General features: G+C 39.5%; 1 protein-coding gene across 2 annotated transcripts in view; it reads right to left on the bottom strand.

Annotated features, from left to right (window-relative positions):
- TTC13 (tetratricopeptide repeat domain 13) overlaps positions 1-13330 on the bottom strand; it is a 59822-nt gene that overhangs the window by 44811 nt on the left and 1681 nt on the right. For both annotated transcript variants that reach the window (XM_008057952.2, XM_021712287.1), the window contains exons 2-3: positions 11603-11678; positions 6936-7006 (exon numbers count right to left, since the gene is read on the bottom strand). In XM_008057952.2, coding sequence (XP_008056143.1) covers positions 6936-6944 — 9 coding nt within the window. In that variant the 5' untranslated portion in view covers positions 6945-7006; positions 11603-11678. The remainder of the gene's footprint in view (positions 1-6935; positions 7007-11602; positions 11679-13330) is intronic.

Below are 13330 nucleotides of genomic sequence, written 5' to 3' on the forward strand. Positions count from 1 at the left end.
CGGGCGAGGCTGTGGGGGCCGGGAGCGGCCGCTGCGCTCCAGTCTGGGCGACCAAGTGAGACTCTGACTCAAAAAAAAAAAAAAAAAAAAAGTTGGCCCTGACGCTCCAATTTCAGGACTGACTAAAGGGCAGCAACACAGAACTCAAAAGCCAGCGAGGCCATGTCCAAAAGCCTTTGCAGAAAATACTGATCCTTCTCCTGCCTCACTGTTCAGCCCCATCTCCTTCCTCTCTCCCCCTCACATTTCATACTCCAGAACTCAGAACCATTTAGTGGTTGTCTGTATACAATATGCTCTCCCAAGCTCAGCACATCCACAAATGCTGCCCCCTCTTTCTGAACACCCACCCGCTGCCTCTGGGCCCAAGAAATTATTTCTCTCCTTTAAGTCTCAGCTTAAACACCACTGCTTTGCTAACTCCTTTGGCACTCCCCTGGAAAATAAACATGCTCCTTCTTCTTTGTTCCTGCTGTATGTGGTACGGATGTTTGTCACTCATGCAACCCACATTTACTCAGGGCCGACTTTGGTCCTATCAGGCTCCGTGAGCTAGAGAGTCTTGCCTTCTTGGCGCACAGCCAAAGAACCACAACTACAAATGTAAAGTTACACTTTCAGCAAGTGCTAGAGTAACGAATGGTGCTTTCGGAAAGTGCATAAAGACAGAGACAAGGTTAGAAAGAATCCCCTACGGCAGAGGTAGCAGGGCTGAGATCAGCAGGAAGGCGAGAGGGGAGGGCAGAGTGGCTGATCCAGGCAGAGACAGCAGACTGTGCAAAGGTCCCCAGAGAAGCAGGGAACATGGGGTCTCTCTGTTCAAGAGGAGGCTGGAGAGGTAGGAGGGACCCGAGGAAGGATCTGTGTGTGTCGAGTACACACGTGTGCATGGTGTGCATGTGTGCACAAGTGTCAAGGTGTGATGGAAATGGGTGTGAGGAGAGAAGTCAGAAAAGGACAACTGCGTGGGTCAAAGCTGGCAGATGACAGGGCCTTGGGGATAGCCTGAGCAGAGCGGAGGGAAGCAGACACGTAGGAGATGCACAGTCAGAGCTTGTGACAAAGCAAGCAGCACATGGATGTGTGGAACTTGTGGGCTTGCACCACCAAATGGAAGGAGATGCCATCTCTGAGCAGGGTAGCACCGGGATGGCTCAGCAAGGGGTGCAGAGGGACCAGGGCAGAGAAAGAGGTGGACTTGGAACCCCTTTAAGTGTCAGCTTAAACACCATCTCTTTGCTAGGAGTTGGTGTTGAAGATGCCCTCCCGACATCCGCGCAGATAGAGTTCTATCGAAGACATTGTCTTACTGCATCACTGTTCTGCATTTGCACCCTCATCACCGCACTGGGACACAATACCATTGAGGGCGCACCTTTTCACCTTTGTGTCTATGGCACCTAGCATGTGCCTAGTACCTAAGTCTTAATACATGGCAGTCATTTGGCAACAAACATTGACCATATGTTTGGCAGCTAGGAAAACCTTAATGAATCTAAGGGCTATCGGATCAGCCAGCTCTGTTGAGCTTGTTCTTCTCAAAAGAGAAGCAAGCAGGATACCATAGCTATAAATAGTGGGTTATAGTTAACAGAAAACAAGGATCAAATTCAGGGAAACAGGAAAGCAAAGCTTTATAACAGATGCATCATAGTGAATGGCTTATGGTAGGCCTCAGCTCTCACAACTGAAACATGTTTATAGCAATAAAAGATTTTAAGCCTTTAAAAAAAAAAAAAAAACGCAGCCATTCCAAACTTTATAACAGCTGAAATATCTGAGCACTGACAACATTTGGAATTTAGTCATCATCATCCTGGCTCTAGGATTTTTTGTTCTCTTTTCTTTTATTAGAAAGAGATGAATGGATTTAGAGTCTATAATCTTGAGCGCTCTATCACAGAAACAAAGAACTGGGTACCACATGTTCTCACTCATAAGCGGACCTTGAACAATACCATAATACTATTATAAGCAAGGGATTGGCAGTAGTGGGAAACTGCCACTGCCCCCCTGGGGAGAGGGCACACCTCATCCACAAGGGTACCTGCATAATGAACATTTGTATATTTCACCCTGAGTTGCACCCTATGTCTTTAAAATAAAAAATTTAAAAATTAAAAAAAAAAGAAAGAGATGTGATCTCATATATTGCCCAGGCTAGTCTCGAGCTCCTGGCCTCAAGCTGTCCTCCTGCCTTGGCCTCAGGCATGAGCCACTATGCCCAGCCGGCTCTAGAATGTAATGTATACTCCACATGGAGGTCCTTGTAAGGGCTCCCCCTAAATTTCCCCACGGTCTCAGCATTACTATAGCATTTAATTGGTTACTGTGTTCATCTGTAAAGGATTTATGTTTTCTCTATTCAATTTACTCTTTTTTTTTTTGAGTTGGAGTCTCACTCTGTCGCCCACACTGGTGTGCGGTGGCATGCTCACGGCCACCACATCCTCAACCTGCTGGGTTCAGGTGATGCTTCGCCTCAGACTTCCAAGTATCTGGAACTACAGGCATGTGCCACAATGCTGGCTACTTTTTTGATTTATTGTAGAGATGAGGTCTCGCCAAATTGCCCAGGCTGGCTCAAACCTGTGGGCTCAGGCAATTCTCTCACCTTGGCCTCCCAAAGTGCTGGGATTATAGGTGTGAGCCACCAAGCCCAGCATTACTCTTTCTTTTTAGAATTTGTTTCTAATAGCATACAAGGATGAATAATTATTGTGGCTGTTATCATATTTATAGTATAGCATTAAGTGTTCCTAAATATAAATAACATATCTTATGACATTAAAAAATCAATACAACTTTATTTTTTTATTTATCATTAGCTTTGGATGTTAACAAGTCAAAACTTCATAGAATATGATATGATATTTATTTCTAAAAACAAATTAGGCTCAGAATATAAATTTTTCAAAGTATTTTTATAATATTTATAAAGTTTTCAGAATTTTATGTATTTTTTAGATATAGGGGTCTCACTAGATTGACCAGGCTAGTCTCGAACTCCTGGCCTCAAGCAATGCCACCATACCTAACCTAGTGTTCAGAATTTTAAATGAGTTAAATGAAAACTAATACTTCAGTCTTCCAACTATACTTACTTTACGCAACTACAAACTCATGGTATAATAAGATAGCTGCCTTAATGGAGTTGTATCCACTTAGATTCTTAATTCTCAAAAAAAAAAAAGATCTAATATGTTATCCTCATTTTATCATTTACATAGTGACTTTAAGTTTTATAGATACTTATTTTCCCACCACAGGACTGGCTTTTTTATTAAAACTGAAAAGTCACTGGATCCAAAAACAAAAAAGTCAAAAAAAGTCAATACGTAAGCAATGTAATGAGGATTAAATTTTGCCTAAGTGACAGACACATGTATTTATATAAAAAATGTTTTAAAAATTAAAGAGGAATGTTTTTAACTATGTTTGCTAGTATAAAATAAGAAACAGTGTTCTTCCATAAATTCAATTCTACCAGAATCAGATCAGAATCAGATGAGCTCAAGGTCACACAATTAGCAGCAAAGGCCAAACTGCCACATAAAACTGCTGAAGCACTGATTTTATACCCATCCCTGCATGGAGACCAGGGAGCACAGAAAGCAGAAAAAGGTTCTACTTTTCAAGAACACTATTACTGATGTTCTGACACATATGGAAGTGACTTGAGAACACTGATGCAGAGGCAGTACTAATTCATAAGCTTTAAATCTCAAGAGCTTTCCACGCAAACTGACATCTATTAAACCTTGTAATTATGCTCAGTTAGAGACCCTGATGCTTGAAGAGCATTCTTTTCCTTCATAGAAGTATCAACCAAACCACAGGGGAGAACCATTCAGACAAACACTTGAAACACCTAGGATTATAGAGGTGTCTCATAGGTTTCTGACCCGCTGGTGCAGCTAAGACAGCAGGAAGGGATAAAAGCTTCACATTAAAAGGTCATTCTTGAACTTAAGTAGCCCTTACATGTAAATCTGAATTTCACATTAACGATCTTATCAAAATAGTGATTCTAACAAAATCCAAGCCCCCTACCCCGTTCCACTGATCGTCAGCTTTCCCTAAACGAGATCACATTCCATCCTCTACTGCTTCATATTGGAGGAGTCAAGGGCTGTCTAAAAGAAAAGTTTTGGCAAAAGTTAATGAACTCAAGAAAACCAAAAAGTCTGTGTGTGAATAGTTATCATGTTGCAGACTTGTTAAAAGCACAGAGTTTTTGCACATCTGGAAGGTCCTGCAAGGAACAGGTAAAAATATATTAGCATGTTCAGAGAAAAACGATTCTCCAGCGGCATTTAGTTCAGTTACAACTTGAAGAATGAAAGAAGCAGAGCAACACCCTTGTACGCTTGAAGAAAAGTTATGTCACTATTCTGAAATACTGTATATGAAATATTATTGTTGGGATAAAAATCCATTTCATTACTGAAAGAAATTTTATCATGACATTTGCCAATAAAAGAAAAGGAAGAGCAATTCAATTAAAAATAATCATACTTTTAAAATACATGTAAAGAAACTGATTTATCCAAATTATGACTCACAGTGAGAAAAGGAGTTTTGATCAACTGGAGAAGAGACAATAACTATTCTTTGGACATTAGCTATCACCTACTTGTACATGTCATCAGAACGACACTATCAAGAACTCAAAGAAATCAACAGAAAACTCATATGCATCAATTTCAAACAGAAAACCTACTATAGGAAAGTTTTGTGCAGTAAAGCAGGATTGAATTTCTTATTACAACTTTTAAAGATAATTTTAGTGTTTAATATCAAATCTCTGTATTTTCTGTGTCTTATCATAATTATATAATATAAAGAAAATGTGACGAATTTTCACCAGGCTCTCTCTGGATGTGTCTAAATCTGCTCCTGCGTACCCATGTGCCATGCAAGCATGCTTCTCCACATGCACCATGATGTGAAAAAGTTAGGAGGCACTGAGGCAAAGGGTAAGGAGAGAGAAGTCACCAAAAAAGGCAGCAGCAGGACAGCTGGGGGCATTCTTGCTGCTACAGAAAAAAATGTTATAAATGATCACCCAGTTCTTTCTTCTGCATTTGGCCTTCCCTCTGCCTCCACTCCTGCCCCATCAAGAGCTGGAATCACCAGAAAAGCAGTCCTATAAGCCACACATTCTCAAAGAAAAATTTCCCAGTCGAAAGCAGCCCATCGTATCACAGATGCTTGAAAATGCTACACAAAACGTCAATATATTACTGTCTTTCTTTGCACAAAGAGAAAAAAGCTGAACCATTTTCAGAATGCAACTGCAAGAGATATAGTTTTTACAACTATAAATGGACAACACAAAAGCATATCACAGAGCCATTTAAATAAGATTATAGAGACTTTTAAAAATTGTCTATTTTTATGCTTTTAAATATTTTTAATATTTACAGTATAAAATTAAGTGAAAAAGTAATACAAAATAGTACATATATTCAAATTATAAAACATAAATGCATACTTTGAGAAGGTAATAAACAAAAACTTAAATACTACTAGAATTTTAACCACATGGTAATAATATTTTCAAAAAGTTGCATAAAATGATAACACACTGGCAAATTCCAACTGTTTTCTGCTGTAGGTTGCCCTAAATCAAACTGACACTTGATCCTGCAAATGTATCAAAATATCCCTTCCACACCAGTATCAAATGCTAACTGTGTAAACGTGCTTGCTTACCTTTGATTGCATCATAACACAAATAAAAAGGTGATTTTAAAAACCGTTTACAATCCACCCTTCGTACTTTAAGTTCTACTAAAGAACAGGAGTTATGTCACCACCCAAACCCATAATTGCTTGGATTCCAGAACTCAAAACTGTAAAAATATCTCATCAACTGTTTGAAAATGAACATAGAATCATCAATATAATTAATCCTATTTTTAAAAAGAGAAAACAAAAGCAGTGCTAAAATTCCAAGTTTAATCATTTAAAGTTAAATCTACCTGCTGAATTGTAAAATACCTCTTGGTATTTACTATGATTAAAGCAGCTGAACACCTCAAAATGGTACTTTGAGTAACTAAAATTTACTCAGCACTTACTATATGCCAGGCATTGAGTACTAAGTACTTTAATAGAATATTTCATTTTAACCAAAAGAGAATTTTTTTGAGAGAGTTATTATTATCCCCATAACCCAGGAGGTTAAATAACTTGGTAGCAAGAAATAGAGCAGGGTTTTGGGTATCTCTAAAACCCTGTCTTCTTCACTGTACTCCACTGTACACATCAACAACCGTAACAGTACATACAGTTAAATAACAACGTAACAGTACACACAGTTAAATAATGATACAAGATAGAAGGCCAATTATGCCATGCAGCTACAGTTCTCCTTTGCCACTCTTATGCTTGTAATATTTACACATTTTACCTTAACTAGACTTTACCCAGTCACCAATCAATAAAGGCCCAATACTTTCGCTGAGGAGTCTCACAATTATACTCGAAAATGAGAAACAAATTCATGACTAGAAATTAAATTACACATGAAGATCAACTCCTCTGTAGAAAGGAGTCAGAATTTCAAGAATTTCCAGTATCCGTATCTCAGGGAAGATATCATGGTAGAGAAAAAAGTGAACTGAAGCTAAAATCCTTCTTAAATTTGCATTTTAACCCTATCTCTGCTACTTGATGGTTGGGACTATGAACAAATTGACCTCATTAGTTTTCCCTTTCCTCATTTAAAATGAAGTAATCCTGCAAAGTTTAAATAAAAGCATATCACAAGGCCTGGTACCAAGAAAGTGCTCAGTCAATACCAATTTCCTTCACTTTCTTGTATCATCTTAAAACAGATGTTTCATTGCCACACTTTAGCTATACATGAGTTCATATTTCTATAAAGACTATAAACTTGGAATTACATAATTAAGAAGAAAAATTACCTGAAGCATTGTTGAAAAATGCCTTATTGCTTCATCATAGAGACCACTGCCAATCAACACATAAGCAATAGCTATGAGATAAAATAGGAAAAAATTAAAGGAAAGAATAAAGGAGCTCACACTAGAATCAATCATTACATTCTCTGCTAAATCTCAAAAGGCAGAGCTCCAGGAACAGGAAGCAGTGAAGAAAACCTGGAGGTGAATAAAATGCAACTGACTCATTTTACTGTCACCACTCAGCACTCGCTAAACAGCCCTCTTGCTCCATCTAGATTTAAACTATTAAAGTCATCTATCATAGAGCTGCCTGCTAGAAGTGCTTATCTTTTCTAAGCCCATCACTCATTTTCAAATCCCAATAACCTGTGTGATGTCTCCTAGCTATATGTCAAAGGAGCCTGAATAAGCTTGAATAATATCCACATAACATGGTAATGTGATTTTTCTATGAAGGGCTATGAGAAATACCCAAATAGCGTCACAAATCTCAATTCCTGCGTGTGCTGACTTTCCCGCCAAGTATCCAGTGAAAACAAAAAACAGGTTCAAATTTGCCTATCTGTGGCTAATTCACACCACTGCAATGCAATTACTGTCTTTTTCCTACTTCTTCCATTCAAAATAGAGTCAAAACACTAAAAATATACACTAAAGATAAATCACTTTTGATCAAATTGTTTACAAAAGTGATATTTAAAAATTAGAGTCAAGATAACATTAGAAAACATGGCAATATTCTGTCTAAACTCTCCTACCTGTCAAAAAAAAGCAACAAATTTGAATACTATAGATTGTAATTTCCATCTATAATATTTTACCTAACCTCTTTTTTTTTGTTTTTTTGAGTTGGGGTCTCACTCTGTCGCCCAGGTTGGAGTACAGTGGCACGGTCATGACCACTGCAACCTTGACCTGCTGAACTTAGGCAACCCTTCCACCTCAGTCTTCCAATTAGCTGGAATTACAGGCACACGCTACCACGTCTGACTTATTTTTTTATTTATTGTAGAGATGAGATTACACCAAGTTGCCCAGGTTGGTCTCAAACCCTTGGCCTAAGGCAATCCTCTTGCCTCAGCCTCCCAAAGTGCTGGGATTACATACCCAACCTCTTAACACCCAAAATATGTGAAAAAATTTTATTCCTCACTCAATATCACGACTATTTTGATCACACGTCTTTGTGAAAAAAGTTTGTCTGTAATACCCTCTAATTCTAGTACTTAATAGGCATTCAAGAAGATGGACAACTAGAACTTTTACTGTCATTAAAAGTTTTATTTCCTGATAGTTAAAGTAGTAAAAAAAAATACATGAAATAGAAATTTAAATGCAGAAAGATTCAGAATATCATTAAAAGTCAGCCAAGAAAAAATTCAAAAGGACCATAATAACATAAGCACTTCTGAGAGCATTCTTCAAAATAAAAATTAAAAAAATGTTTTTACCCTAGCTTCTTTGAAAAGATAAATTAAGTTCCAAGTCATGATCAGAATGACAAGAATGGACGCCATTCAGACAGCTAGCCTTGAGGAAACCAGAGCCACCCTCCCTGGGTGGGTAGGGGTGAGGGTGAGGGCCAGCAGTATTATTAATAAAAACAACAGCAGTCATAACCGTAGTTACATGCAGTGTATTCTCAATGTGAGCCAGGCACAGGAACTTCTTTGACAGCTATTAACTCATTTGCTCCTTAATTGCAATGATATAGCTACAATTTTTAATCCCATTTTGCACACAAGGAAGTGAAATACAAAGCAGTTAAACACACAGTCCAAGAACCACAGGGCAGTCGAGTGAGAGGAAGACAACCAGGCTGCCTGGCTCTAGAGTCTACCCTCTCAGCTAACCCACGGTGCTGAAACAAATCAAGGCTGTGTGGTAACCACTGTGCACCAGCCAGGCTGCACTGCAAGATGGTCTGAAATCCTTAGTGGTCAGATGAACAGACACTAAAACGCACACTCGCATTTTTTTGAAAGCAGGAAGATGATGATACACTGGAAAACCAAAATCTGGGCTGAGATTCTGGCTATGCCACTCACTGGCCACGTGATCATGGAGAGCTCAGGTACTTCTCATAACTCTCTGAGTCTTGCTCAACAAGCCTTTCGAACGTCTTCTTGGAGATTCCTCTCAGATCTAAATTTTTAGATTTCCCATCTATCTTCCTACAATCAATAAATAACTGTTGAATAAACGAATAAGTGAGCCATAAAAATACATACAATTTCAGGGGGTATTTTCAGGGAATATTTTGTCTTTTAGAACAGTGGTCCCCAACCTTGTTGGCATCAGAAACTGGTTTCATAGAAGACCATTTTTCCATGGACGAGGGATGTGTGTGGGGAGGTGGTTTCAGAATAATTCAAGCGTTTAACATTTATTTCTATTATTATTACATTGTAACACATAATGAGATGATTATACAACTTACTATAAAAAAAGAGGTGTGGATGGAAGTGGTAAATAAAAATAAATCCAATAATGGGTGGGCCACACATGGAATAAAATAAGTGTCAGACTCTGACTTACAGCCTGTCACCAGCTGGAGCTGTACAACCGAAGTACATCAGCTCGCTTGCCACTCATTGATAGGGCTTGGATGTGAGTCTGCAAGCAACGGATTTATTACGGTCTCGGTGCAGTCAAATCTCACTCTAATGCTAATCTGTATTTGCAGCTGTTGAGGACAGCGCTAGCATCACCACCTCAGCTCCACCTCAGACCATCAGACATCAGATTCTCCTAAGGAGTGCACAACCTATATCCCTTGCATGTGCAGTTTACAGTAGGTTTCGCACTCCTATGAGAACCCAATGCCTCTGCTGATCGGACAGGAGGCAGAGCCCAGGGGGTAATGCAAGTGATGGGGAGTGCCTGTAAATAAAGACGAGGCTTCTCTTGCTTGCCTGCCACTCACCTCCTGCAGAGCAGCCCTGTTCCTAACAGGCCACAGACTGGTACTGGTCCATGGCCTGGGGGTTGGGGGCCCCTGCTTTAGAATATATTTCGGTTGTTGTCCATGGCTGGGCTATTGAATCCCACTCAAATAAAGTCAAATGCAGTTCTCAAATCTGTCTGTCTAAAAGTCAACACTTTGTGAGCAAAACCCAAAAGTATCCATTAAAACAATCCATATCTAAATATTGTACAAATATAAATATTAGGATTTAAGTTTTGTTGTGGGAGTCCAAAGACATAAAGGAAAAACTAGTATAACTGGAATTCTTTCAGAAACCTCTACTAACCACCAACTCCAAATTGCCTAGGAATGTATATTTTGACAGAAGTCATTTTTCCAAGAAAAAAAATACTGTGGCACAAAAGATCCTAAGTCAGTTCAGGGCCTATATTACTATTCAAGGGTCTACTAAGATTACTGTTGAAGAACAGAACAGGCCTGGAACATATCAGGTCCTAAACTCATCATGTAGCCGGGCTCGGTGGCTCAGCCTGTAATCCCATGCCTTTGGGAGGCTGACGTGAGTGGATTGCCTGAGCCCGCGGGTTCGAGACCCGCCTGGGCAGGCGAGACCTCATCTCTACAATAAATCAAAAAAATTAGCCGGGTGTGGTAGCACGCGCCTGTAGTTCCTGCTACTTGGAAGGCTGTGGCGGGAGGATCGCCGGAGCCCGGCAGGTCGAGGCTATGGTGGCCGGGAGCGGCCACTGCACTCCAGTCTGGGTGACAGAGTGAGACTCCAACTCAAAAAAAAAAAAAAAGAAAGAAACGGATACTAGGAAGAACAGAATCCAAGGACTCCACAAAAGACCATGTCTGATGCCTTACATGATCGTCCTCAAAGCCTCCTCAAAGAGTATCACCATAAGGTGATTAGCACTTTCAAAATAGTCACTTCTCAATTATCTGCAGTAACAGAGGACAGGAATCAATATAAGGAGTTCTTAGTCTTAATATAAAATGAATGGCCAAAGTAAAGATAAAATAATTATGCATAAATTAGATAGAAAATTCCCAGAGGCATCCTGGGTGACGGCCCCATCTGGGAACACATGCTGCAGTGAAGTCTGTCCAGCCGTACTGCTCAGCCTTCATTTAACTGTCTCCACTGCCTCAAGCGTCAGCTCACTAGACGTAAGGGAGGCATCTCAGTATGCATCTGGCACTGGTGAAACCAGCCTGTTTTAAAAACATGCCAGGAACACAAACTGTACGACTCACTTGAATGAATTCTATCTTTCTACACCCCCATCCCCGGGCCCAGTAATAACTGGCTGGCCCCATGGGTAACATAACCTTCAACCTAGCTATTTTACTCCATAGAAGATTGTAGAATGTGTTCTGGTACTCTATTCTACTTCCACTTCTTCAGTGTTCACATTTGATGCCAGCACACAAATAACCTCTTCATGAACAGGAACACCTCATAAGAACTCATTACCATGACTATTAATGTCCACAGAAACACAGAGTTGGAACAGTTTTTACTGATCACTCCATCCGAACCTTTTTTTTTTTAAATGACATGTAGTCCATGGAGCCTCACGAGGGTCGAACATCTTCTGCAAGGTCAAACAGCTCCACTGGGCAAAGCCGGTCTCTGAGCTCTTTCTCCCTCGCTATCTCCTGCCTTCCTGTTGTGCATCTAATCATACATTTTAGGCAAATTCCTCAGAAGAATTCCAGATTCGAGTCTTACCTAACTCTTCATTTGTGCTGTCATTATCAGTAGCAAATGGGAATCTCTTTTGTTCTGCAATAGACTTGGCCTGGCTCTGAAAAAAAAAGAACCAAACATACATTTTAGCTTATCACAAATAAGGAAAATTTGTATTAAATACCTGTATTTTTAAAAGTTAAGGCTACATTTAAAGAGAAGAAAGACACGCCCACTACTACAAGAATGTTTTGTACTTTATGTCTTCCAGGAAAGCCCTGAGAACGAGTGAAAAACTCTTATCAGCTCCTTCTTATTTTGCTATGTAGCTAGGAGCTTCCACACGTGGGAACTTGGTAAGGCTTCTTCAAGACATGGCAGGTTTAACGGTGTGTGAAAGTATCACTGCCCATATACAGCTGGGTGTCACCAGAATATGAGTCCTTCCTCTTTTGTTAAACAGTTACAGGCAAATACACAGATGTAAAAGATTGTTCTGCTTTAATTGTTTAGATAGTTTGACTGTGGAAATCATTTCATAATGTATACTTATGGCAAATCATCACATTGTATACTGTACATATATACATTTTTTATTTGCCAATTATACCTAAATGAAGCTGGAAAAAATAAATAAATCACCTAGTGTCAAGAAAATGAATCTATAAATACTGCTTTTATTATTTACAGAGTCCTATTATTTCATACAGTATATCAGGAGAGTCTATTATTTGCAAGTCTTTATGCAAAAGATATGGATGGGGGAAGAAACCAGAAATGGAATCCCATGAAAAGAAGAAATCCTTTACCAAGCAACCTCAGGAGTATACTAAAGAATATATCTGATTTTAAGTTGCATTATATCAGAAAGTGGGCCAGGTACAGTGGCTCACACCTGCAATCCCAGCAATTTGGGGAGCTGAAATGGGAGGATTACTTGAGCCCAGGAGTTCAAGACCAGGCTGGGAAACATAGCAAAATCTTGTCTCTATAAAACATCAAAAAAAAAAAAAAAATTAGCCAGGTGTGGTGGCATGTGCCTGTAGTCTTAGCCAGTTGGAAAGCTGAAATGGGAGGATCACTTGAGCCTAGGAAGTTGAGGTGGCCGTGAAACGTGATTGCACCACTGCATTCCAGACTGGGCTGCAAAGTGAGACCTTGTCTCAAAAAAAAAAAAGAAAGAAAGAAAAGAGAAGAGAAGGTAAGAAAATTATAGTATGAATGAATCAAATTCTTGACAAAAAATAATCTTTTCCCATTTCAACGCTGCACCTACAGATGTCATCTCTGGACAGAGGGGAGAAGCTGCGCATGAGTCAATCTACACAATTTGACATCACTAGTAGAATCCCAACCCATCTTCTTCCTTCCTGCATACACTTCAATTCCTGAAAGCTGTATTGTCTGAGGCTCTTCATTTCAGGGAGAATGTTGACCCTTGGCTTTTCCTTCATATGATATGCACAATTACACTTTGATGTTTATTTTTAAAATTATTTGGTTGGTGACTGTAGGAATTATGGTGCAGGGACCAAGGTTATCTGGCTCACTGCTGTATCCCAGTATTTACCTAGCACAATGGCTGGCACATAATAGGTAATAATACCTGGAGAATAGACCAAAAAATGAGTAGTCTAACTCCCATATTTCTATCTAGGGAAAACGAAAGGCAAAGATTAATGTGCTTTTTCCCATAGGTCACTAGCTAGCACTTTCCTTCCTTCCTTCCTTCCTTCCTTCCTTCCTTCCTTCCTTCCTTCCTTCCTTCCT

The sequence above is a fragment of the Carlito syrichta genome, unplaced genomic scaffold (genome assembly GCF_000164805.1).
Source record: "Carlito syrichta isolate Samal-C Ts95f unplaced genomic scaffold, Tarsius_syrichta-2.0.1 Scaffold303169, whole genome shotgun sequence".
Taxonomy (NCBI): domain Eukaryota; kingdom Metazoa; phylum Chordata; class Mammalia; order Primates; family Tarsiidae; genus Carlito; species Carlito syrichta.